The following is a 22,971-nucleotide window of genomic DNA, read 5'->3' as shown; positions in this document are numbered from 1 at the left end:
AAAAAAAAAAAAAAAGAAAGAAAGAAAGAAAGAAAAGAAAAGAAAAGAAAAGAAAAGAAAAGAAAAGAAAAGAAAAGAAAAGAAAAGAAAACATATCCTTCCTGTTAAGAATTTCTTCTCTTTGTGTTCGTCTCAAAAGGATTTCTCGCTATGCTGCCCTGGCCTTGGATCCCAGGTACTAGTTATGGGACTGCAGTTATGCCATGTGCCACTACACCCAGCAAGCATTTCCTTAAACACGAGCATTTACTCCTGGGTCACATTTCATCTAGAATCTTATCTGTGATCTAACAAGCCTCTTGGTCCTTTGGGGCTACAAATACAAGGAAGCCAGGCTCTGCTCTTCTTGGAAGGGAAGGTCGCAGTCTGTATTTCCTCTCCCTGCCTCCTGCTCACACTTCCTCCCAGTGCTCCAGCTTGGTCTCATTCTCCCAACCTCTGTGTTGTGGAGAGTGTAGCCCTGGTGAGATGCGGCAGAAGAGAGAGCTCACTGAGGGGCTGGCCTCACTCTGACTGCTTGCACAGGCAAGCTGAGCACACGAAGCACTTCCTCCTTCCTCCATCTGCTCCTCTATCCCACAGATAACTTATTTATCATCTACTATAGGACAGGTAAGTGCCGATGACAGCAAGCAATGAAGTACTCACCCAGCCACTAGGCAGCAGTACCTAACGGGTTACCTTTGTTTGCTGGAAGTGGAACCGTGAGCCTTATGAGTGTTAGGCAAGTGTCTGACTAGAACCTATATTTGTAGCCTCTGCAGTTTTTCTTCTAAAGGGACGGATGGCCAGTTAACAGATAATTAGTTGACAGTGAGGTCACAGTGTTGGAGATGGGTTAGAGATGATGCCCATGCTGCCAGGCCTGTGGGAACTTTTCTGAGTCAATGCTCTGCAAGTCATGCCGGGCACCTACTGTACTGTCTTCCATGTCTGCAGCCCGTGTGTGGAAGGAAGGTCTCCCTGGGGCTGTTGTTCACTTGTGTGATAGACACAGTCAGGTATCCCTCTTGCCAGGCAGTGTAACAGTCATGTGGAGGCTGTCCCCACTGGGAAACTGTGGGCTCCATTCTGCTCTGACTAGGGAACGGCTTGTGCCCCAGGATCTAGCTAGAAGGCCAGTATGCAGGTGATCCATGTGCAGTCATCTCGATCCCCAGCATGCTTGACACCTCTGCAGGTCTCCTCGGTGGCACATAGCCGCTGCTTCCCAGAAGACCTGCTGCACACACTAGCTCTTGTCTTAGCAGCAGACAGACTGTGTCTTCCCAAAGGTTATGCGCTGCACTGTTCTGTCGCTTGCATAATGAGATGGAGGCATGTTCCTACAGTGCCCTCACCCTGCTCCCCCAGTGCTTGAGCCTCTGCCGGCTACTAAGTAGAAGCTCCAGAGAATACCCAACCTGTGCCCTATGGACTGCCATGCCCTGCTTTGTCAGCCCCAGGCCCCGTTGCCCAGAGCCACCCAGGAGCTCTTCATCACATGCCATCTGAGCTGCCCAGAGCTCGGGCATGATGAAAGAAAGGGGAAAAAAGAAGGCGGCCCAGGCTTTGAGGCTGGGTGAACCTGGTTGGATTTCAGCTTCTGTATGCACAGGGCCTATAAACATGACCTGGAGCCTCAAGCTTCAGCTTTCATTTGAGAAGCCAAGACCATACTTCTCAAGGGGGATTGTGCCTGTCACTGTGCCACATCATAGGCACCTTAGCCACTTTTCTGCCACTATAACAGAGTAACAACATGTAATTGATGAGAACTTCATGTGTATGAGTGTTTTGCCTAGGTCTTAGGGTTTCTATTGCTATAAAGAGACACCATGATCAGGACAGCTCTTTCAGAGGCTTAGACCATTATCATCATCACAGGGAGTGTGGAAGCACACATGAGTTGAAGCAGTGACTAGGAGCTTTCCATGCTGGTCCACAGGGCCTGGCGTGGGCTTTTGAAACCCCAAAGCCCACCCACAGTGACTAACTTCCTCATGGCCACACCTTCTCATCCTCACACAGTTTACCAACTGGGGACTGAGCATATAAATACACGAGCCTATGGGAGCCAGTCTCATTCACAATCCACAGGCTGCATGTGTGTCTGTGTACCACATGTATGCCGTACCCACAGATACCAGAAGGTGGCTTCAGATATCCTGGAACTAGAACTACTTATGGCTGTGAGCCACCACATGGGTTCTGGGGACAAACCCAGGTCCTCTGGAAAAGCAGCCAGTGCTCTTAACCACTGATCCATCTCTAATTCCAACCAGACATTTATTTTTTCCCCAGTGCTCAGTCCAGAGGCATGGTACAAGCATCTCACAAGGGCCTTTGTCCTGTGTCACCCCCCTAGCTGAAGACAGAAAGGCAAGCCAATCCTTGAAGAAAAGAGAAAAAGAAGGTGCAACCCATTCCATAACAGTAGCCTCAATCTGTTCACAAGTCAGTGTCCTTAACCTGCCCCTACTGCCATTGCAGTAGTATTTCAAGTCCACATTGAGTTTGGCCTGTAACTTTAACTTTTTCAAATCCTATTTTTAATGATAGTACTTCAATGCTTTAACCTCCCTTGTTGCCCACCACCCACCAAAAGTAAGGGAAGAAAGGGTACTGGGGAAGTGAATCTGTTTAGAAAGGTTCTTTGGAGCAACTTGCATCTGTGTTGTCTGGAAACCAGCAGTTGAGTTCACAGGTCAGCAGTGACAGTTTGATCCACTCACAAACACTTCACAGATACGCCAGCAGTTCAGTTTGGTAGAGTCGGGATAGCAACAGCAGTGAGTTGACCTAGCAGAGACAGCCAGGCCTCAGCCCGCAGGAACACCAGGAGACGTTCTCGGCTATGCCTCTCTCGGGAAAGCAAAGATCAATGAAGGCTTGAAACCTACAAGCATTGCACAGTTGTACCAGCAACACAAGCTCTGTTTCTGTCACTCTGTTGAGTTTTATTTATAACCCCAAACATCACATGTCCTCCAGTGCATCACCTCAGCATGTGCATCCAATCGCCCGAGTCCTCGCAAGTGTCAAGAAACTGTAGCACACGACCAGGAGTTTTTGGTCTGTTTCTCTATATGGTATCTGCAAATGCAGCTCAAGTATGTGATGTAAGACAAGCCAATACATGCATGTTGCTAGCAAAGAATTCATCACGAGTTCTTTCACATGCTTGCTTTAACAGAACATCCTTTCACCTGTGTCCACTTTAACGAAATGTTCCAAAGAATCTTAAGCTTCCACTTCATCAGCTCTAGCACAGCTCCTGCCAGACCCTGCATTCAGTTCACACTTCCCCCCCTTTCTGCCCTTCCTGTGCCTAGCAAAGGACTAGGCTAAAGAAAGGAATGCTGCCAACAGGTCCAGTCTAAGATGCCACCAGAGGTGGGGGCTAGGGACATGTTCTCAGGCTTCTGGACTCTGTAACTACTCATCATACACATGGTACACACACTTACATGCAGGCAGTGCACTCATAAATAAAACTTGAAAAAGCCGCTATGGATTCATCTCTGGTATCAGAAGGGCTGCCTCAGATCTAAGCATCGTATCCATGACCTTCACATCCAGAAAAGTCATGGTACTCAAACCAGCCAGTATGGTCCATCCTGTTGCTGGCCATGATGCCAGCCCTGCCCAAAGGACAGAGGACCACTACAGGAGTGAGGAGTGGTACCAGATGCTGGAGGAGCATCTTCACAGGGCAAACCCTCTGCTGCACCCATCGATTCCAGAGCATTCCAGCTGGGTACATGTGTCTTCTCACACACTGTCATGTCAACAGACAGTTGTGGGGCTTCTGTGAGATGCACACAGCATGCTAAGCACTGGCCCAGCAAGATGTGGACATTCTGTCAGCTCTGCCCTCTGTGCCTACCTCTGTTCTGACCCTTCCACAGATCTTCCCAGCACTGGCTAGAGGTGGGGCTGCTGTAGTTGTAGGCCTACAGATGACCTCTCCGTATGTTCCTGTTATCCATGGGCTGGACACGGGTGGCACCACACCTCACTGACACCCAGTTTTAGCCCTGCTGCCTTTCATCTCAGGTGTGTCTCTGCTTGTCTCTGCAGGCAGAGCCCAGGCTTCTACAAGAATGTGGTGAAGATTCAAAAGCATGTCACTTTCAACCAAGTGAAGGGAATTTTCGGCTTTACGGACAGTGACTGCATTGGTAAGAGGACCTGTTGCTTGGGACCCCTCCAAGGGCAACAGGCAGAGCTCAGAAGAAGCTAGCCAACACAACACACAACACCAAAGCCTGAGCTGCTGAGCTAACGTACCTGGTGTGTGCATTCCAAGAGATAGATCCATGCATGTAGCAAATGCTACCACTGAGCCTCGTGCCCAGCCCACGTGTCTGGGGAAGCACCTGCTCAGAGGCCTGAGGTGTTAGCACTTCATATAAAACATCCAGAGGTGGGGGTTCCACCAGACTCACACAGACAGACATAAGACTGACAGGAATTCTCCAACATGCATGTGACCCAAGTCACTACAGAGCTTGGTAGGGCCCAGGAGAGTTACAGGAGGACAAGTGGATCAGCTGCTCTCTCGTGGGAGTGTTTCAAAGGCCCAGGAGAGTTACAGGAGGACAAGTGGATCAGCTGCTCTCTCGTGGGAGTGTTCCCTGGGCCCCAGTTTCTCCAGTTCTAAGAATTTTTAGCTGGGTATGGTGATGTACTCCTTAATCCTAGCACTCAAAGGCCAAGTGGGCAGAACTCTGATTTTGAGGCCAGCCTGATCTATATAATGAGTTCCTAGATAGATAGATAGATAGATAGATAGATAGATAGATAGATAGACATAGAAAGAAGGATTTTTGACTAACTGCAGGCCCCTCCTACCCCTCTATACTCTCCTCCCATGGTCTCACACACACAAACTGATACAGTATTTGCCAACTGTAAACCATGGTTATGTCCTCTACCTGTCTGTCATTCCTATATGTTGGCCTTTGTAGGCCATTTTCTCTTTGAGACTTGTGAGAGGCCTCTGTTCTCTGTGCTTGCCTGCTCCTGGCCCCTCACCTCCTCTTGGATGGTTCAGTCAGATTCATTCCCAGCAGCTGGAGCATAATCTTCATGGTCTTTAAACATACGTGACACTGGAGTCCCGGCATCAGGGTGATCCCACAGTTGAGGTGAGCAGTCCAGGAGCGGTGTCTTGTGAAGACTCACTGCCCTGCCTGCCTGGCACTGACTTCAGTCCTCACTCAGTGCATCCCATGCTGTGCACTGTAGCAGGCCACAGAAACACCCTGAGCCTGAATTCACGTTTATAAGAAGGCAGGAGATGCCTTGCTATGGAGTTGTGAAGAGTAGCAAGCTCCTGGGAGTGACCACTGTGGAGGCAATGGTGGCCATGACAGCCTGACATTGAAGGAGAATATGCTCCACAGTAGTGCATGGTGCAGACACAGCTGAGCACACTGACGTCGCCATGAAGAGATTGATGGGACTTGGGAAGGGTTAGGCTTTTATCTCCCTTTCTGTGTTTTGTGGCTTTCTTTAGTTTTTTTCAGTGGGGAGGAAAACCATTGTTGATTGCTTTAACTGGATGAATTACCCAGAGCAGTAGGTCGGCCCAGCACACAAGAGCGTCTCCCTTCTTTCAGGGAAGATCAGTTTCCCTGCTGTCCAGGCTGCCCCTTCGTTCAGCAACTCTTTCCCGAAGATCTTCCGAGACAGGACGGATATCCAGTGCCTCATCCCGTGTGCCATCGACCAGGATCCGTACTTCAGAATGACGAGGGACGTGGCCCCCAGGCTCGGTCACCCTAAGCCAGCCCTGCTGCACTCGACCTTCTTCCCTGCCCTGCAGGGCGCTCAGACCAAGATGAGCGCGAGTGACCCCAACTCCTCCATCTTCCTCACCGACACGGCCAAGCAGATCAAGAGCAAGGTGAGCCAAGCAGGACGCACACACGTTCACTTACCATACCGTCCCAGACAGCTCTGACTCACTGCAGCGCTGCTTCTCAGCCCCACCCACCCCCACCTCATGCACTGCAGGGAGCTCAGGTGGGGGTGGATTGGGAGTTTGGGTTTTGGTGTTTGAGGATTTGTTAGTCTTGGATCCCCTTCATTAGGTGAAAACGTGCAGGCTTTCCTATTTCCTTTTTTCTGTGTTTCTCGCCAGCATGTTGATGCAGAAGCAGAGTCCTGGTGGTATTTCTTTACAGTCATGATCAATGAAGCCGTTGTCAGTTACTGTAAAAGATGCTCCTCCATCTGAACATCAGACTGAGCAGGCTATAGTTCCCATGCTTGCGTTTCCTCCCTCAGCTTCTGTGAGTGCTGGTTTGTTTATTGAGACAGAGTCTGAGAACAGAACAGACGGTGGCAGAGAGTCGAGAGACAGAGTCTGTCCGCTGGGTGCCGAGCTCCTGCCCTGGTGCACTGCTCCAGGGTAAGGGCTGCTGCCCTCTTGAGTGCTCTGGACAGAACTGGGAAGTTCCCTCCAACAGGACCGCCATGTCTAGTTGGGCCTCGTCTGACAGGGTGGGTACTTGGTAAATATTTACAAGTCATTTGGAAACTAGAACTAGAAAGGAATTTACACTCCCACATGGTGCAAAGCCCAGTGCTGTTGCTCAGTGCTGAGCTGCCAGTGAGCAAGCCCTCACGACTACAGGAAGTCACTGACATTTCCTTTGGACAAGTCTAAGTGGAGTAAGAGGAACATAATTGGGGAATGTTATACAATAGTCCAGAATTCCTGCCAGGCCCCCAAGCTTTCTGGAAAGTCCCATGAGTTCTGGTTGACAATGGGGACTTTTCATATCTAGCTCTTCCTTCGGAAATGTCTTCCAGCCCTGCCTAGCATAGGAGCTGGTAGGATTGGGGACTTGGGGAATCTTTCTTTCTCTTTTGCTCTTGTCTGAAACTTGCAGAATGCAGGGCAGGTTTGAGAAGTGAGGTGTGCAGAGAGCGTTCTGCTTGGTTTAGGAGTTGGGTTAGAGGCAGGTCTGTGACTCTGGAGTAGTTTTCATCTGCTAAAATCAACTGAGATGCAAGGGCTGGGTGGGCAGCATGCACAAGAGTAGAGCCAGATGGGTCTGCAGAGCTCAGGGTCACAGGCAGGTCCACCTCAGCTCCAGTCACCACGGCAGATGACCTTCAGACAGAATCTCCAGAGCCCAGAGCTGCTGACGCCTCCCGCAGCAGGGTCAGTCTTGCAGTCTGGCCACTGGTTAATGCAGTTGCTGACGGGGGGGGGGGGGGGGCACTGGTTCTATTGCCCTGTAATCCACAAGGCGAGGGGACTTGTTACCCCTCAGCACAGAGCGCTTCTGTGCCTGCCAGGTGGTGTCTTACAATCTTCACTTCTGATGCTTCCTCTCTGGATCATCACTTGCACAAGTCTACAGCATCTGTATTTCTGACAGACCAGCTTGGCACCAGGGGCCCCACAGTCCCACTCAGCTTTCATTAACTTTCTAGACAGCGCACAGACCCAGGGAACTGTCACGTGTGTATCCTAAAGCAGGAAGGCGGTGGGTCAAGGCCTGGAGAACACGGAATCTGCCCATCTCTGGGCACGTTTGCTCTTAGGAGTCAGCAACCTGGAAACCAAGCCATTCTCCAAGAGAACTTAAGTGTTAGGAACTGTGTACGTGGACAGAATATTCAGACAAAACATGACTATGGGAACCACCTTAGCAATCCAGGCATCATTTGTAAAGTACAAAGACTGGTAACCTTTAACCCTAATATTCATACCTATTTATCTATCCATCCACTTACTTATTACTTACTTACTTTTCTGAGACAGAATCTCACCTTGTAGCCCAGGCTGGCCTCAGAGGGATTCACCTGCAGAGGCCTCCTGAGTGCCAGGGTTAAAGGTTTATGACACCACATCCAGCTCTTCTCATTAGTTCTTCTGTTTGCTTGGAGATGGTGTTTCTCTGTGTTGCCAGGCTGGCCTGGAACTCCTGAATTCAAGCAATCCTCCTGCCTCAGCCTCCTGTGTGTTAAAGTAAGTGCCTATCAGTGTTTCTGGGTTTGTTTGTTTTTCTGCATATCCAGGTTTCATTTATATATATATCTGTGCATCACATGAGTGCCTGCTATCGCAGGGGCCAGACAAGGGCACCAGATCCTCTGGGACTAGAGTTACAGATAGTAGTGGGTTCTGGTGATTAAACTCAGGTCCCCTAGAAGAGCATCCAGTGCTCTTAACGACTGAGCCATCTCTCCAGGTCCATCTAGGGCTTGTTTGTTTGTTTGTTTGTTTGTTTACATTTTGTGTGCATTGGTGTTTTGACTACATGTATGTCTATGTGAGGGTGTCAGATCCCCCTGGAACAGGAGTTAAAGACAGTTGTGAGCTGCCATGTGGGTACTGGGAACTAAACCTAGGTCCTCTGGAGTTGCAGCCAGTGCTCTTAACCACTGAGCCATCTCTCTAGCCCCATCTGGGGATTTCTTAACCATCAGACACATCAAGTGTTCAGGGTGCAGTCTTCCCTTAACAGGCCTTTCCTGCCACCCCATGTTAAGAATGGAGCTTCCTTCAGCTGTGTTCTGACCCTGTGACTCATGTGCACATGGGGTTGGGTGCTACTCTTCTGCCACCAATGGATACAGCCCCATCTGCCATCCTCTCTGTTGGCCACCAGCTCTGAAGAACCTTTTGGCTTTTTCCTAGATCTTAGCCCAGTCTGCTTTGGTTTCCAGACTGTTCTGTGACTCTGGGCAATGGGGGATGGGGACAGGGGTGAAACACCTGCTCTCCTGCTCCTCACCATGAGTCAACCTACCCTGTGGTCCCTGACCGATGTCCAGGGACAGTGTGGAACTCTGACTGGTCTCTGTGCTGGCACAGGTCAACAAGCATGCATTTTCTGGAGGAAGAGACACTGTGGAGGAGCACAGGCAGTTTGGGGGCAACTGTGAGGTGGATGTGTCCTTCATGTATCTGACCTTCTTCCTTGAAGATGACGACAGGCTGGAGCAGATCAGAAAGGTGAGTTGACCCCAGCCCTGCCTGCCACCCACCCACATGAGCCCAGCAGCCCACCTGGGCCTTGTTCTTGACTGGAACAGCCTTCGTGGCCTGAGCTGAGCCAGGCACAGTGGTTCATACTTAGTCCTAGCTACTCAGGAGGCTGAAGCAGGAAAATTGTAAATTCCCAGTCAGCCTGCGGTACAAGATGTTATATTTAAAAAAAAAAAAAAACAGGCCGGGCTGTGGTGGTGCTCGCCTTTAATCCCAGCACTTAGGAGGCAGAGTCAGGTGGATTTCTGAGTTCAAGGCCAGCCTGGTCTACAGAGTGAGTTTCAGGACAGCCAGGGCTACACAGAGAAATCCTATCTCAGAACAAAAAGAAGGGAAGGAAGGAAGGAAGGAAGGAAGGAAGGAAGGAAGGAAGGAAGGAAGGAAGGAAGGAAGGAAGGAAGGACAAGACAAGACAAAAACCAGAACAGGTGCTATCTTCAACAGCATATATTACCAGAACTAGAACAATGCAGAGAAGATGAACATGGGCCCTGCACAGAGATGACCACAAATCCATAAAGTATCCCATATATAAAACAAAACAAGATCACTCAGATTTTTAACCACATAAGAAGAGTCCTTGGAAGTTCACAAAAGTACAAGCATAAAGAGGTTCGTCTTCCTTGTCAGTAGAGAAGTGTAGAACTGCATACTGGCAAATGACTTAGGAGTCCATGGTCCCAGGACAGCCTCTCCAGGAGCAGGTTGGGACAAGCAGAGCTCTGGCCTTGGAATGTTTTCCAAGGAAATCCTATGGAATAGAAAACAGCTTTTCATCACACAGAAACAGCAGCAGAGAAACGTGCAAATGTGCACTGCTGTGGGGTTGGAGGAGAGAGAGAGCTATCTCAGATGCGCTCCACTGTGAGAGCTGTCTCAGGGCACCGACCACTGTGGGGGTGTCTTTGGTTGTTAATATTTAAGACAGAATCTCACTGTGTAGCCTTGGAACTACCTGTATAGACCAGGCTTACATTAAACTCATGACAGTCCTGCCTCAGCTACCTGAGTGCTTGGATTATGGGAGTAAGTATTTAAAGGGTTTTAGTGACACGGGAGCCATCACCAAGGGTGATGAAGGGAGGTGGCCGTAAGAAGGCAGTAAGAGAGGAAGTGCCCGTTTGCCAGCAGGCCAGCGCCTGTGGGGTGGGGCTGCAGGCAGCTATCTACAGCCTGCTGCCGCTGCCTGTGCTTTAGGCTTTGTTTTGTCCACTTGAAGAGTGGCACAGTCAGGCAGAGGAGTCAGGGCGCATAGGAGCCGATGGACTGGAAGCTGCATGCAGTACTCCCCGTCTCTTAGACAACGACAGTGTTTTCTAATGGTCTCCCCTCCTCCCAGCTCTGGCTCACTTTCCTCCATCCACGTGCACTCCCTTTATGGATCCCATTAGAAGACAGGCCTCTAGAGCTTGAAGGTTATTTAATAATAAACGAAGATGAAACAGACATGAAGAAAAGAATCCCAGGGTACAGGACACAAGACATTTTCATGTCCTTTAAGACCTAGGTTACCGGGGGCTGGTGAGATGGCTCAGTGGGTAAGAGCACCCAACTGCTCTTCCAAATGGTACAGAGTTCAAATCCCAGCAACTACATGGTGGCTCACAACCATCCTTAACGAGATCTAACTCCCTCTTCTGGGGTGTCTGAGGATAGCTACAGTGTACTTACATATAATAAAAAACAAAAACAAAAAGACCTAGGTTACCAGGGCCCTTTCAACATAATTCATAAAGGGACACAGGCTGACCCAGAGCTTGGGGAGGAAGGGCATGGACACACGAGCCACTGCTCATAGTATGGACCTTCTGCAGGATTACACCAGTGGAGCCATGCTCACTGGGGAGCTCAAGAAGACACTCATAGACGTCCTTCAGCCCCTGATTGCGGAGCACCAGGCCCGACGCAAGGCGGTCACTGAGGAGACTGTGAAGGAGTTCATGACACCCCGGCAGCTGTCCTTCCACTTCCAGTAATGTCTCTTTTCTGTGGCAAATCTGTCTGTAATCCCACCCTGTCAAATCAAGTCACACTCCCAGTAGGCTTCTGTCACGTCGTAATTCCTGGACCTGGGTCTCTGTGCACTTGTGAATTCTGGATGCTGTTTCTTCTCTGATGTCTCTCTATCTGTTGTCTGCTAAGGGTGATCAGGTGATGCTAATGCTGTGTGGTCAGATAGAACCCTAGCCCACATTCTCTCCCACAAAGAGCCCAGAGGTAGTGCCTCCCTGGCCCACAGAGGACTATCCACCCAGCAGCCTAGGGTTCCAAAACAAATTCTGAAATGTATTCCAGTTTTTTTTTTGAAAGTGTGTGTGCCCAATTGGCCATGGTGGGACGCACTTTATAATCTCTGTACTCAGGAGGCTTAGACACAAGTTCTGAGCCAGCCTGGTAGTAATCTGCATTTGATTCTGCTTCTGTGGAGTCACAATGTCATTAATGTAAAACTGAAAACTGCTGTGAAAAACTGACAAGGAGACATGTAGTGGGACATGCCGCTGCTCCAGCCCACACCACACACACACTCACACACACACTACATTTACATGTAATGTGTACAAGCTTTGCTTTATACTTGGCTAAGAAGCCATCAGCTTTGTCTTGGAGGTGTAGCTCAGTAGTAGAGCACTCGCCTAGCATGCGTGATGCCCTGGGTTCAGTCTCCTGCACCACAGAGCCGGATGGATAATTGAGCTCTATGCTTTTAACACTGATTATGGACCAGGCTGGGTCTTTTCTACTAACCTGAGGCTGAGGTAACTAAACTCCAGATCCCGCGTGCCGTCCACTCCAGAACCATGCTTGCTGCCCTTAGTGTACTAACTTCCCCACAGATGGCCCAGACTCCGCCTTATAAAGCCCAGTGGTGGCTTCTCCCGGCCACCAGACTCTAAGGACAGTCTGTTGCCTTTGCAGATGCTTTTGCTTTGACACTTGACTGAAGTGGAGGGCAGGCCAGAGCAGTGTGCTGGCCATGCCTCAGGCCGCTGGACCATAGCTAGACAGAAAAGAACAGCAGCTGTCCAGGCCCCAGCGTTCTCCCTCTGGGCTGGCTGCATATCATGAGCTACCACTCAGAGTCTTGGAAAAGCAGAAGTCATATCTCAGGGAAAGCCCCTGGTTGAAGTGTCTGTCCTCTCTGAAGGCACAAGGGCCACTCTGAGTGTTCTGTCCTTGCATCATTTTCAGGCAAAAAACAATAAACTGTGTTGTGCTCCTGTCCGTCGCTGTCTGTCCAAGCAGGCTGCAGAGGAACTTGGACTTGCTGGAGGCCTATGCAGTACATCTATTGCTAAGGCTGTAGCCGTTCCCAGTGTCGGGGTGGCGGGTGCCGGGGGGCAACACTTAGGAAAATGCAGAGCTGTGAAATCCCATGGTGCTTAGAGGCAGGCTCCTAGGGATCATTGTGTGGGGGCCACTTGTCCTGAGAAGCCTCCCTGCTCCCTGAGATGGCTTTTCCACCTTATTTGACAGTCTAACAGCCTAAAGAGAGTATGTGCATGTGGCATACCGTTTGCAGCCAGCCATAATGGAACCTGCTTCACCCTGTCCACCTGTCCTCATCTGCAAATAGGTGAACATGGCTTGTCCAAGGCCAGACAGTAAATTATTGCTGAGCAGTCTGTTGTGGCTTAGTCTTGACAGCACTAAGATTTGCACCCTGGGAAGCCAAGCTCTTGGACTCAGAGCCTACGAGAGTGTCAGAGACAGGCTCCTCTTGTGGCCCCCTCCCATTGGACTGGCCACACTTTCCAGGCCAACACCTCACCTAGCTGGGTGTGGCCAGAGGTGGCCAAACATACAGAAGATTGCCTTGCTCTCTTGCTGTGGTCCAAGATGACCAATGCCACTCAAATAATGCCCTGGCCTTGAAGCGCCATTGCACCCAGGGGACGTTCTGGTGTGGAGATGAGGGGAGAGACATTGCTGTCGTTGTCTGATGGCTTAGGTGGGATCCTGGGCCCAGGGAGGAATGAGGGCCCAGGCCATCCCATCCCCTATCAGCTACATCTGAGTGAGTCACTTGTCCTCCTGGAAGCTCCATCTCCTCCATGTACGAATGCAGAGGTAATGCCCGAGGCTGCTGGTCGTCAGAGTGAGGGTAGCCTCAGGTCTGCAACATCCACTGCCACATTCACCCAAAACCTGTGGTCTCTCTGATCTCCCTAGAAGGTTCCACAGGCTATTTAATGGGGCAGCCTGGGAATAGTGTCCAGTAACAAATGGTGCAGAGAATCCAGGAAGAACAGCCTTCATTCTAAGGGGCGTCTGTATCACACGGATGGTAGGAACAGATGATAGATAGCTCTGGGTATCCAGGGTAAGCAGGCCTTGGCAAAACTCTCCAGAGTTACACTATTGGCCTTCTGTGTGTGTGTGTGTGCGTGTGTGTGTGTGTGCGTGCACGCGCGCGTGTGTGTGTGTGTGTGTGTGCGCGTGCGTGTGTGTGTGTGTGTGCGCGTGCGCGCGTGTGTGTGTGTGTGCGCGCACTCAAGGACAGCTTTTAGCTCTCACTGGAAAAGACAACTATGCCTTGATTTTTCTTGTTGAAGTAGCCCTGCAGGGAGACCAGCTCTTCTCCAGTGAGTCACTCAGGGGCAGCCGGCTCCTTCTCCCTGACTCTTCGATGCTTTTGGCAGCAGGAGTAAGGCCAGGGATGCTAACTTTATGCCTAAAATCCTTGCACTTGGGAGACTGAGGCTAGAAGGCAAGAATGTGAGGCCAACCTGGGCTATACAGTGAGCGCCAGGCCCTTCCTGCTAAGTCACTTGCTTCATCAGTGGCAGCCTGGAGGTTAGGCTAGCGGCTCAGCAGGAACCAGAGCACAGCCCTGACCCCAGGAGCACAGGACAGGAGAGCCAAGAGGCTGAGCTCCTCCCACAACAGAATGAGTGACATGCCAGGGGTGGAGTCTCAGCCTTAATTTCAGCCCCTAGGAGGCAGGAACAGACAGATCTCTTGAGTTTGAAGCCATCCTGGTCTACACAGCACATTCCAGGCCAGCCAAGACTATATCGTGAAACCCTGTCTAAAACAGTTAAAAATAAAAAACAAAAGACTGAGCGGGTACCAGTGGACCTGACAGGATCAGGGTTGGTGACTTTGGAGACATTTTATTTATTAGCTGTCCTTTTCCAGGCACTGACCCAGAATGTCCCAGCATCTTTACCTCCCTAAGCTAGGTGAACTTTCGAGTTCAGAAATTAAAACTACAGGGCTTCAGGATTGCAATTCCAGAGACATGGAGCTGTGCATGCTCAAAGCATGCAGGCAGAGCACAGAGCATGTGTGCAGAGTTGCTCTCAAGTCTGCAAAGATAGGGAAATTGTTGAAAGAGAAGCCTTACTGAAACTGGAAGCAAACACAAGGCTGGACAGACTATGTGACCCAAACGTGAAGAGAGTGATTTTCAAAAGTCCATAGCAGCTGAATCCTGTGTGACCCCTGCCCCCCTAGATGCCTGCAGAGGATACTGGACAGCCCTCTCTCCAGGCTGTAGCTGGAGACATGCCCAATTCCTGAAGCCCTGCCCCTGTAGCCTCCCAACCCATCTGGAAGCACTCTGGCTTTCATCATAACCAGGACCTCACTGCAAGACTTCTGAAACTCAGAGGTCCTAGGTATGGGGATGGGACAGACAAGCAAGCAACCAGCCAGCTAGCCAGGCTCCGTGGGAGGAGCCCAGCGTGCCCAGGTAGTAGGACCGGAAGACCTTCCTGGAGAAGAGGCCCAGGAGATAGCACACACACAGGGAGATCTTGCAGGCAATGGCCCTGTGTATGAGATCTGGTGTCCAAGGACCTCCATGACAAGAGTTGACCCAGAAACAGATCTTGCCTCTTCTAGAAAACATAAAGTATCACCGAACCACCACCCCCATAAAACAAAATAGAAAGCCCCGGAGGACATTCAGTGCCGGTGTTCATATGTGATCAGGCTTTGCATCTGAACAATGCAAGGATCAGGCAGCTCTACCACAAGACTGTTCTGTGAAGACCCAGTGAGTGGGGCTCACTGTACTCCAGCCTGACTCTCAGTGGCCCATCATTGGAAGCCCTAGGGTGCCTAGAGAGGGAGGCTAGACCTCAGAAGCACAGGCTAATCCCACTATGTGCCTGAGGGCAAACCCAACCCTACCCTGCCCTGCAAGCCACTGGCTCATAGAACCTCTGTAAGGTACCCAGCACCTTCCCATCCTTGGTCTGGTGATGGCACAGATAAGAACTACACAGCCCAGAAGGTAAAAGGAGTAAAGCCAGCCCCAGGGCTCTGCAGGGTTTCACAGTGACCCTCCACATAGTGAGCATCTAGCCACCCAGGTAAGATCTGGTCCATCCTAGCCACCAGGACCAAGGTTCCACACCTCCTCTCCCACCATGAGCAGACAGGCTTCACAAGGGCACTGGATAAGGTAAGAGGGCCAGGACCCCACAGACCACAGAGTGACACAGCTGAGCAACCACAGAAACATTTATTAACAGGCACTCCTGAACCAGGTTCCAGGATCTTCATGTGGCCAGCACAGCACCTACAGGCAGTGTGGGTATGTGATGGTGATGCCCGGCACCGATTCCTCGGTCCTCTGAGCAGGCTAGGACATGAAACCAGCCCAGCCTGTAGTCAGATGTAACCAGCTTGCTGTCTGGTCCCTAGCCTGTCTCTAAGGGGACAGTGTGAATCGGTGGATGCTGAGTAGAACTGGGGTTCAAGGTTGGCCTGGCACCCAGAAGGGTTGGCAAAGGTATGCTCTGAAATGGATATGGGCATGGTAGTACAAGCAGAAATGAACAGTTGTTCAGTGACAAATGGCTCCAAGTGACACATGTCCTCATCGAGGAGACCCACACCATCCTGACTCATGACCCCCCAAGCAGATGGCAGATCAACTCCCTGACTTTGTGGTCAGCAGCTGGGCTGTCGGAGCTCAGGCCTCCCCTCAGTCACAGCACAGAAGGCCCTCTGTTCTGGGGACAGCCCCGTGGGCTCCTGAGCCTCCCGTTCTCCTCTTTGCCTCCAGCTGCTGTGTGACATGGATGTTGATGACTGGTGCCTATGTGAGCAGGCTCTGCGTGAGCCTCAGCACAGCCTCATACGCCACAAAGACCACCATGTTGACAGGAAAGGCGCGACAGCAGTTGAGCGCCAGTCCCTTGAAGAGCACCCTGGGACCCTCTTCCCGCACACTGGTCACCACACAGTGCAGGAGGCCCCGGTAGCGCTGCTGGCCCTGCCCATCTGCCTGCAGGCGTGACTTGATCACATCCATGGGGGTGGCCACAGCCCAGGCCAGGACCCCAGCGCAGCCTCCAGCCACCAACACGCCTAGGACATCTGTAGGAGAGACAGTGACCATCCCTTACTGCAAGCTGCTTGGAGACAGGACCCAGTCCAGGGAAACTCACTGAGTGAAGATAAACCCCTCTAGCACAAAGTCACTGTGTGACCTTGGACAGTCCCACACACTCCCCTCAGAAAACCCTACTTGAAAAATGGGGCAGGTGTTAGCTTGATTTGGTGTCGCTGGGCTGCACGAGAGAGCACATGTATGAGCATGCCTGGGTTAAAGATGTGCTTCTATGATGTGCACATTCCTCTCTCAGTCCCCATGTCACATGGCCAACCCCACCCACCCTCTACCTGTCACTCACCTGGCTGACTTTGGCCAGCAGGGGTGAGCCACTCGCAGAGCAGAGCATAGGAGAGAAAGTATGTGGCAAAGGAGTGACCTTCACGAAGGAGCAGAGCCGAGCTGCCCTTGTAGAGTCCCCGAACCCCTTCCTCTCGGGCCACTGTGACTAAACAGTGCAGCGGCCCACTGTACTTAGGCCTGGGCTCCAAGCAAGCAGTGGGTGCGGGACACAAAGCGGGAGCCCCAGATGTCCAGGAGGCCGAGGTCCGCCGCTGCTGTGTCTGAGTTTGGGCCTGTGTCTGCAGGCGGACTTTGGCCACCTCAGTGGGTGATGTCAGGAACACCTAGGACAGGGAGGAAACAGAGTAGGACACGTCTACAGCCTGCCCACACACTCGAGGACACAGCCTTCCATTCACTGGGGTTGCTAGTTGGCCCCAGGGATTTGATGGCACTGAGTTAGTGCCAAAGCTAGTTTGGTCCAATTAAGGCCAAAGCCAAGGCCTTCTGCTTCTCTCCTATCTGAGAGCATTGGCTCAACACCTACCGGGTGCTAAGTGAATGTAACAGTAGTTTGTGGTGAAGTCACATTGCTAAAGGCAAGGCATGGTGGTCACTGTGGGACTCAGATGCATCAGGTCTTTCCACCCCTGCCTGGCCTTATTTCTCGCCCACCTCTTACAGATGAGATGGCAGCCCAGAGAGACTGAAGCCTGGCTGGCTACGCTTATCAGCCTTTGGTCTCTGCACTGTATCCAGTAGGTACACTTAGCCTCTTGGCCCATGGGGCTCTAAGAATTGAGGACTTATCCATGCTCCATTCTGGCCTATGAGGGACATCAGCTGTACTTGGCTGACCTGTTCCCATCTCTGGTGCCTGACGTTCCATCTCCACTGGGGATGAAGGGTGCCAAGTGTCCATGGTAACACTGGGTGGTGTTCAGGCATTTAGTGGCCACCCTGATGATGGAGCCCTCCCAGCTGGAAGGTCACGGGCACGTGAGTGCTATTTCTCTGGGTCCTCACACCGACAGAGAGGGTCTCTGGCCATTTCCTCCCTTCCACTAGAGTATACTGGGAGGGAGCCTAGCCCATCTCAGACAGCCTCCTAGTTCCTCTCCATAGCCCCCATGCCCTGCAGGGTCTACCTTGTCAGAACCTCAGACCTGACACCCTCTGGGAGGTGATGATTCAGACTCCCCCAGGGGCCTCTGGCACCCTTCCACCCTCAACTGCCTCCACTCACCCGGACAAGGCCCGAGGCACATCCTGAGAGTGTGATATCAGCCTTGGTGGGCTTGGCGTCTGCGCTGCCGTACCGGAAGCGGCAGATGTGAGCCAGGCAGTGGTGGTAGGTACCAAAAGATACAGATGACACCAGGGACACGGTGCACACGGGCAGTGAGAGACCCCTGTAGAAGCCCCACACCTGAGGGATGGAGACCAAGTAAGGATTGGATCCAGCCAAGAGAAAATGCCCTGGCACTGAGACCGCCCAGACCAGGGCCTCCAGACTTGGGGGTCTCAGGACTTGGCGATGTTTGAGGTCGGGTGAGGGGTTGAAGAGACTGCCTGGCCATGATGATGGAACCAGCGTAATATTCAGCTAACCCCTGCCTGCACCAAGCCCCAAGATCACTTGTATAGTGCCCGCAAGACCTTCTCCCGGATGGGCTCCTCCCGGGCCTTCAGAAACGCAATTACCCCTGTGTCCTCTCCCCTGGGTCTTTACCCTATCAATATACCAGGTGCTCAAGCTTTGGGCCTCGGAGGGACCACTGGACTGGGCACAGTCACCGTGTCAACAGGCTAAGGCTGAAGGGGAAGGACATTGCTAGCAAGTGCCACCATATCATCGGGCCCCGGCCCTACCCGCTCTCGACAATATGTGTCCCGGATGCAATGCCAGATGCTTGTGTATTTGGCCTCCGTCTGAATTCTGACCTGCAGGAGAGGAAGAAGGCTTCAGGAAGGGCTGACCTTGGGCCTGGGGTAGTCAGTAGAAGCCTTGGCTCTGCCCCGTGATGGTGACACATGCTGCCGTAGTGGGGACAGCGAGCCCCTTCTAGAACAAGGCACAGGATGAGAAAGATGGAGAGCCCCAAGGGCTGTAGGGAACCATCAATAGTATTAGAGGGGGGGGGAGGGGAGGCTAGGTCCTCTTAGTATCCTAACTGACGACCAGAGCTGGGTACCAGAGACACTGAGCATGATCTAAACCAAAGCAGGGCCTTTGCTGTACCTTCACTGTATCCAGAGGGTAGCCCACAGCAACACCGCAGACTCCTGCAAGGCAATGAGAGGGACCCATGAAGCAGCAGGAGGTGGCCCTGTCAGCAAGTGGAAGCCTATCTATCCCAAGGAACGGAGGAGGTAGCCTCGGGTAAGCCCCTCTCTCCCACCTCTAGCTGACCCGGCCTGGGCTCCTCCTCTCTGCATCCTTTGTTTTTTGTTTTTGTTTTTGTTTGTTTTTGTTTTTTCGAGACAGGGTTTCTCTGAATAACCCTGGCTATCCTGGAACTCACTTTGTAGACCAGGCTGGCCTCGAACTCAGAAATCCGCCTGCCTCTGCCTTCCAAGTGCTGGGATTAAAGGCGTGCGCCACCACCGCCCGGCTGCATCCTTTGTTTTGCAGGTGAGCAACTGTGGCTCAGGATGCATCTACCAAGCTTACTGGACACTCCCCACCCTGGCCCAACAGTGGCTAGTCCCACTGCCCATGCCAAGGACATTCCTCTGCCCCACCCCCTGACATCACACTTTGGGAGAACACCTGGCTCCGCTGCTCTGGCCAACCCTGTCTCTGAGCCAGGTAAACTTTGCCCTCAAGCCTCAGGGTTTGTGTGGAAGCCAGGGGCAGACACCCCCACACATCCCAGGGTTCCGGAAAGTCACATTGTGAACACAGGTCAAGGCGGCAGCCCAGACCCCTGCCCTGGTCATTGCCTGGAACCGAAGGTGAGTGTGGGACTTTGTGCACCACTGCTGTGTTGGCATAAATTCCCCCCCCCCCCTGCAAAGAGGCCCATGTGTGGGAGGTGGCAGAGCCTGCGGGAGGTCCTTAAGCTACTGGGGGTCATGTCTCAGAGGGGATTATGCAATTGCAACTCCTTGCCTTCTGGCGCTCTGTACAACAGAACTGCCTACCTAAACACCCACACAGACAGGCAGTGGGCCGCCTGGTGGTCAGAGCCTCGGGCACTGCCGCTAAGCAACCATTCCTCAGTCTGAGCAGGTTGGTTACCTGAGGACAGTGGACACAGCTGCTAACTCGTCTTGCCGAGAGGCTGGTAGTGCCCCCCCTGGCTTTGGACTAAGAGATTTACAATGCCCTCCTTGCCCCTCTGCTATTTCTAGAACCAGGGCCTCCACACTATAGCCAGCACGACCTTTGAGAAAATTCAGGGGCCAGTGATGTGCTTGGGTTTTCTACCCCTGGGTAAAGATCCTAAGGATACCCAGGATGGCAAGACCCATGGGCGAGCAGAAGAGGGAATTCCTAGGAGTAGGGTATAAAGCAAGAGCCTGACAGGAGGCTCCGATAGAACAGCCTCTACATCTCTCAGACACTTCACCAACTCGTATCCACCCCTCAAAGCCCTCCTCTCTTAGGCCCCCTTACTGTGCCTCTGCCGGGAGACTGATCAGGATCTGCGTCCCATGGCCTTGTCTCTAGGCCCCACATTCCATGGCCACCTCTAGATCTAAAGTTCTTCAAGGAAAGGCTCGGGTCTGAGTCCCTAGGACTGGGGACCCAGGCCCAGCACAGAGCAAGGATTCTCCTGACTAGGACCTTTCCTGTGACTATAAGGAAGATGTGGCTTCCATGTGACTTCCTGTGACACTAACACTCAGGGGAGCAGCCAGCCCCAGGATGGTGTAGATCAAGACTGGAGCAACCGAGCCCTGGCCAGGAGCCATCTTCCCTGAAGCTGGAACTGTCTTTCCTTTCTAGCCCCCAGGCTGTTCCCAGCAGTGGGGGAAAGCCACCCACGGCTGTCTATTTCACAATAGCTGCAGGGCCAGGGTGCCTCACTCAAAAGAGCCTCACGGCCTGAGGATCAATGGCCCTCGCTCGCAGGGAGTCCAGCAGGCAGCCACCTCTGAAGGAGACAGTTTCAGCTGCAGGGTCTAGATGTTAGCAGTAGGCCTCAGTGGGCCAGAGAACCATCCGGCTGGGCCTGCTTTATGTCCAGCCCCTGCTCCCTGCGAACAGAACTCCTGGGTACACAGTTCTTCCCTGGAACCTTCTGTCTGTCCCCTATCTGTCCCCAGGACTCACTCACCCGCACCCAGGACCCCAGTCATCTCATCCCACAGGGTCAAGTTCCTGCTCCCAAGCCAGGAATCTCTAGACTGGCTCAGCCTCCTGCCTGATCTTCAAGGCTATGTGGGAACCCATGGTCTATGCCCCATGGATCTGCTCAAACCCTGACTGCCCAAGGCTGCCTCTCTCTCTCTCTCTCTCTCTCTCTCTCTCTCTCTCTCTCTCTCTCTCTCTCTCTCTCTCTCTCTCTCTCTCTCACACACACACACACACACACACACACACACGCACATGCACACGCACACACACACACACATACACAAGCACCACCCCAACCCTCCCCAGCCCCTGCATCCCTCTATCCAAGACTTGTACCTCCAATGGCCCCAGCAACAAAATCCATGGACAGTGTAGAAAATGAGAAGGGTTCTGGTATTGCTGTCTGTGCCACACTGGCCGGCTCCTAAAATTCTGCAGATCTTAAATACCTGTGAGCAGAGGCGGAGCTAAGGCTGTTTAACAGCCTATTTTGATGCCCACACTCACATGCCCTACAAGGTTCGTGGTGCCAATGACCCGAGCATCAGGAAAGCATGTGAGAGGTCATGGGAGGTAGCCAGCTCCCAGACCTATGTCTTCCTCTATTCCTGGACTCAGATTAGGCCGGGCTTCCTACTGCTTATGGTGATGGCATAATCAGTGGTCCCTTCAGAGATTATACCCCACTTTACATGTCACCTCCAGCCCTAAAAGGGAGGGGAAGCAAAGGCCTGTTCTAATCATGAAAATCCCAAAGGGGACTTGCCTGAGGCAGGCACTAAGAACCAATCTATTTGATGGCAGCCAGCCCATGCAGAAAGTGCAGCTTTGTCTCTATGACTACGGCTGCTAGTTCAGTTCAGGGGCTCAAAGACATAGGCTGCAGCCCTACAGGGAGCCTTCAAGCCAGAGAGCTGCCAAATGAGGGGAAGGGGCATGTTGACATGGAACATTCAGCAGTTCTGTCTGAATGGCCCTCAGGGCAGGGCATTGGGAGGCCACGTGTCCACCTGTTTTTCTGTTCTCAGTAGGCTGGCCTTGAACAGGCTGGCTTCAAACTAGGGATGACCCCTTGCCCTGACAGTTTGTCTACATTTAGACAAGTCGTCATTGCTGGCTGCCACAGCAAAGGGCAGAAGGCAGAAGAGGCCAGAAATCATCCTGTCCAAGGCCAACCTCGATGTCCATCCTGGCCTGTGCAGCCTCTTGTTGGAAGTTGACACTGCCATCTGGCTTTGTGACAAGGCCTTTGGGCTCCCTATACCTCTGCTTCTACACCCACAAAATCTGTGCGCACACAGAGCAAGCTCCAGCTGGGTCCCCGCAGAATAGCCAGCCAAATTCATTAACAAAAGATTGAGAGAGAAAGATGATGGGTCCCTCTAGAGAGGCAGCTGAGCCAGATGATATATTCAAGAAGCTAGGACCTCGGACAATGAGGGAACCTAAAACACCATGTGAGAGGACCAGGCCCCTTCAGTCCCACATTGCCAATGGGCAGGGCATCCACCCCGACACTAGGGCCCAAGGCCCCAGTTACCCCAGACACCTTTCTCTCTCTGCCGACCTTGGTGTCTGTCGTCAATTATCACAGTCTGGACCAGTTGCCACTGTCCACCTACACTTCTCTAACTGTGTCATCGTTCTTGGACAGCAGCCCACCTGTCCAGGCTCCTGATGCGTGCAACTAACACATGCCAGGTGCCAAAGCGTGAGACACCTCTGTAAACACAACGACCTAGTCTCTGTCCTAGAGACCTGATGTGCTGAAGTGAAACAGAGAGCCCTTGACAACCAGGAAAAGCTCAGAGGTGACTGCAAGGACTGGTGTGGATCAGCAGCTGCTCCCAGGTAGGCTTGGCGAAGCAGAACCCACGGGAGACTCTCAGGAGAGTGGGCCTGGTAGTGTCCTTCATTTTCTTTCTTTTCTTTCCTTTTCCTTTTTCTTTCTTTCTTTTTTTTTTTTTTTTTTTTTTTTTTTTTTTTTTGAGACAGGGTTTCTCTGTGTAGCCCTGGCTGTCCTGGAACTCACTCTGT

General features: G+C 52.0%; 2 protein-coding genes and 1 non-coding gene across 3 annotated transcripts in view; 2 read left to right on the top strand and 1 right to left on the bottom strand.

Moving 5' to 3' along the window:
- Wars (tryptophanyl-tRNA synthetase) overlaps window positions 1-12,216 on the top strand; it is a 33,608-nt gene extending 21,392 nt beyond the window's left edge. Inside the window, exons 7-10 of the mRNA XM_021202589.1 lie at window positions 4,063-4,163; window positions 5,607-5,893; window positions 8,822-8,962; window positions 10,810-12,216. Coding sequence (XP_021058248.1) covers window positions 4,063-4,163; window positions 5,607-5,893; window positions 8,822-8,962; window positions 10,810-10,971 — 691 coding nt within the window. The 3' untranslated portion in view covers window positions 10,972-12,216. The remainder of the gene's footprint in view (window positions 1-4,062; window positions 4,164-5,606; window positions 5,894-8,821; window positions 8,963-10,809) is intronic.
- Window positions 9,426-9,530, top strand: LOC115064532. The gene has a single exon (XR_003844361.1). It is a non-coding gene; the product is annotated as a U6 spliceosomal RNA (small nuclear RNA).
- Window positions 12,217-15,451: 3,235 nt separating the features above from the next.
- Slc25a47 (solute carrier family 25 member 47) lies at window positions 15,452-21,347 on the bottom strand. Its single transcript, XM_021202429.1, has 6 exons — window positions 21,271-21,347; window positions 18,871-18,914; window positions 18,501-18,572; window positions 17,875-18,057; window positions 16,648-16,972; window positions 15,452-16,330 (listed from the first exon to the last, which is right to left on the bottom strand). Exons 1-6 carry the CDS (start codon window positions 21,296-21,298, stop codon window positions 16,050-16,052), a joined length of 933 nt encoding a protein of 310 aa, XP_021058088.1. The 5' UTR covers window positions 21,299-21,347; the 3' UTR covers window positions 15,452-16,049.
- Window positions 21,348-22,971: the final 1,624 nt, after the last annotated feature.

The sequence above is a fragment of the Mus pahari genome, chromosome 7 (genome assembly GCF_900095145.1).
Source record: "Mus pahari chromosome 7, PAHARI_EIJ_v1.1, whole genome shotgun sequence".
In the NCBI taxonomy this organism is placed as follows: domain Eukaryota; kingdom Metazoa; phylum Chordata; class Mammalia; order Rodentia; family Muridae; genus Mus; species Mus pahari.
The sequence above is the reverse complement of the archived record's forward strand: the minus strand, read 5'-3'. Positions and strand labels throughout refer to the sequence as shown.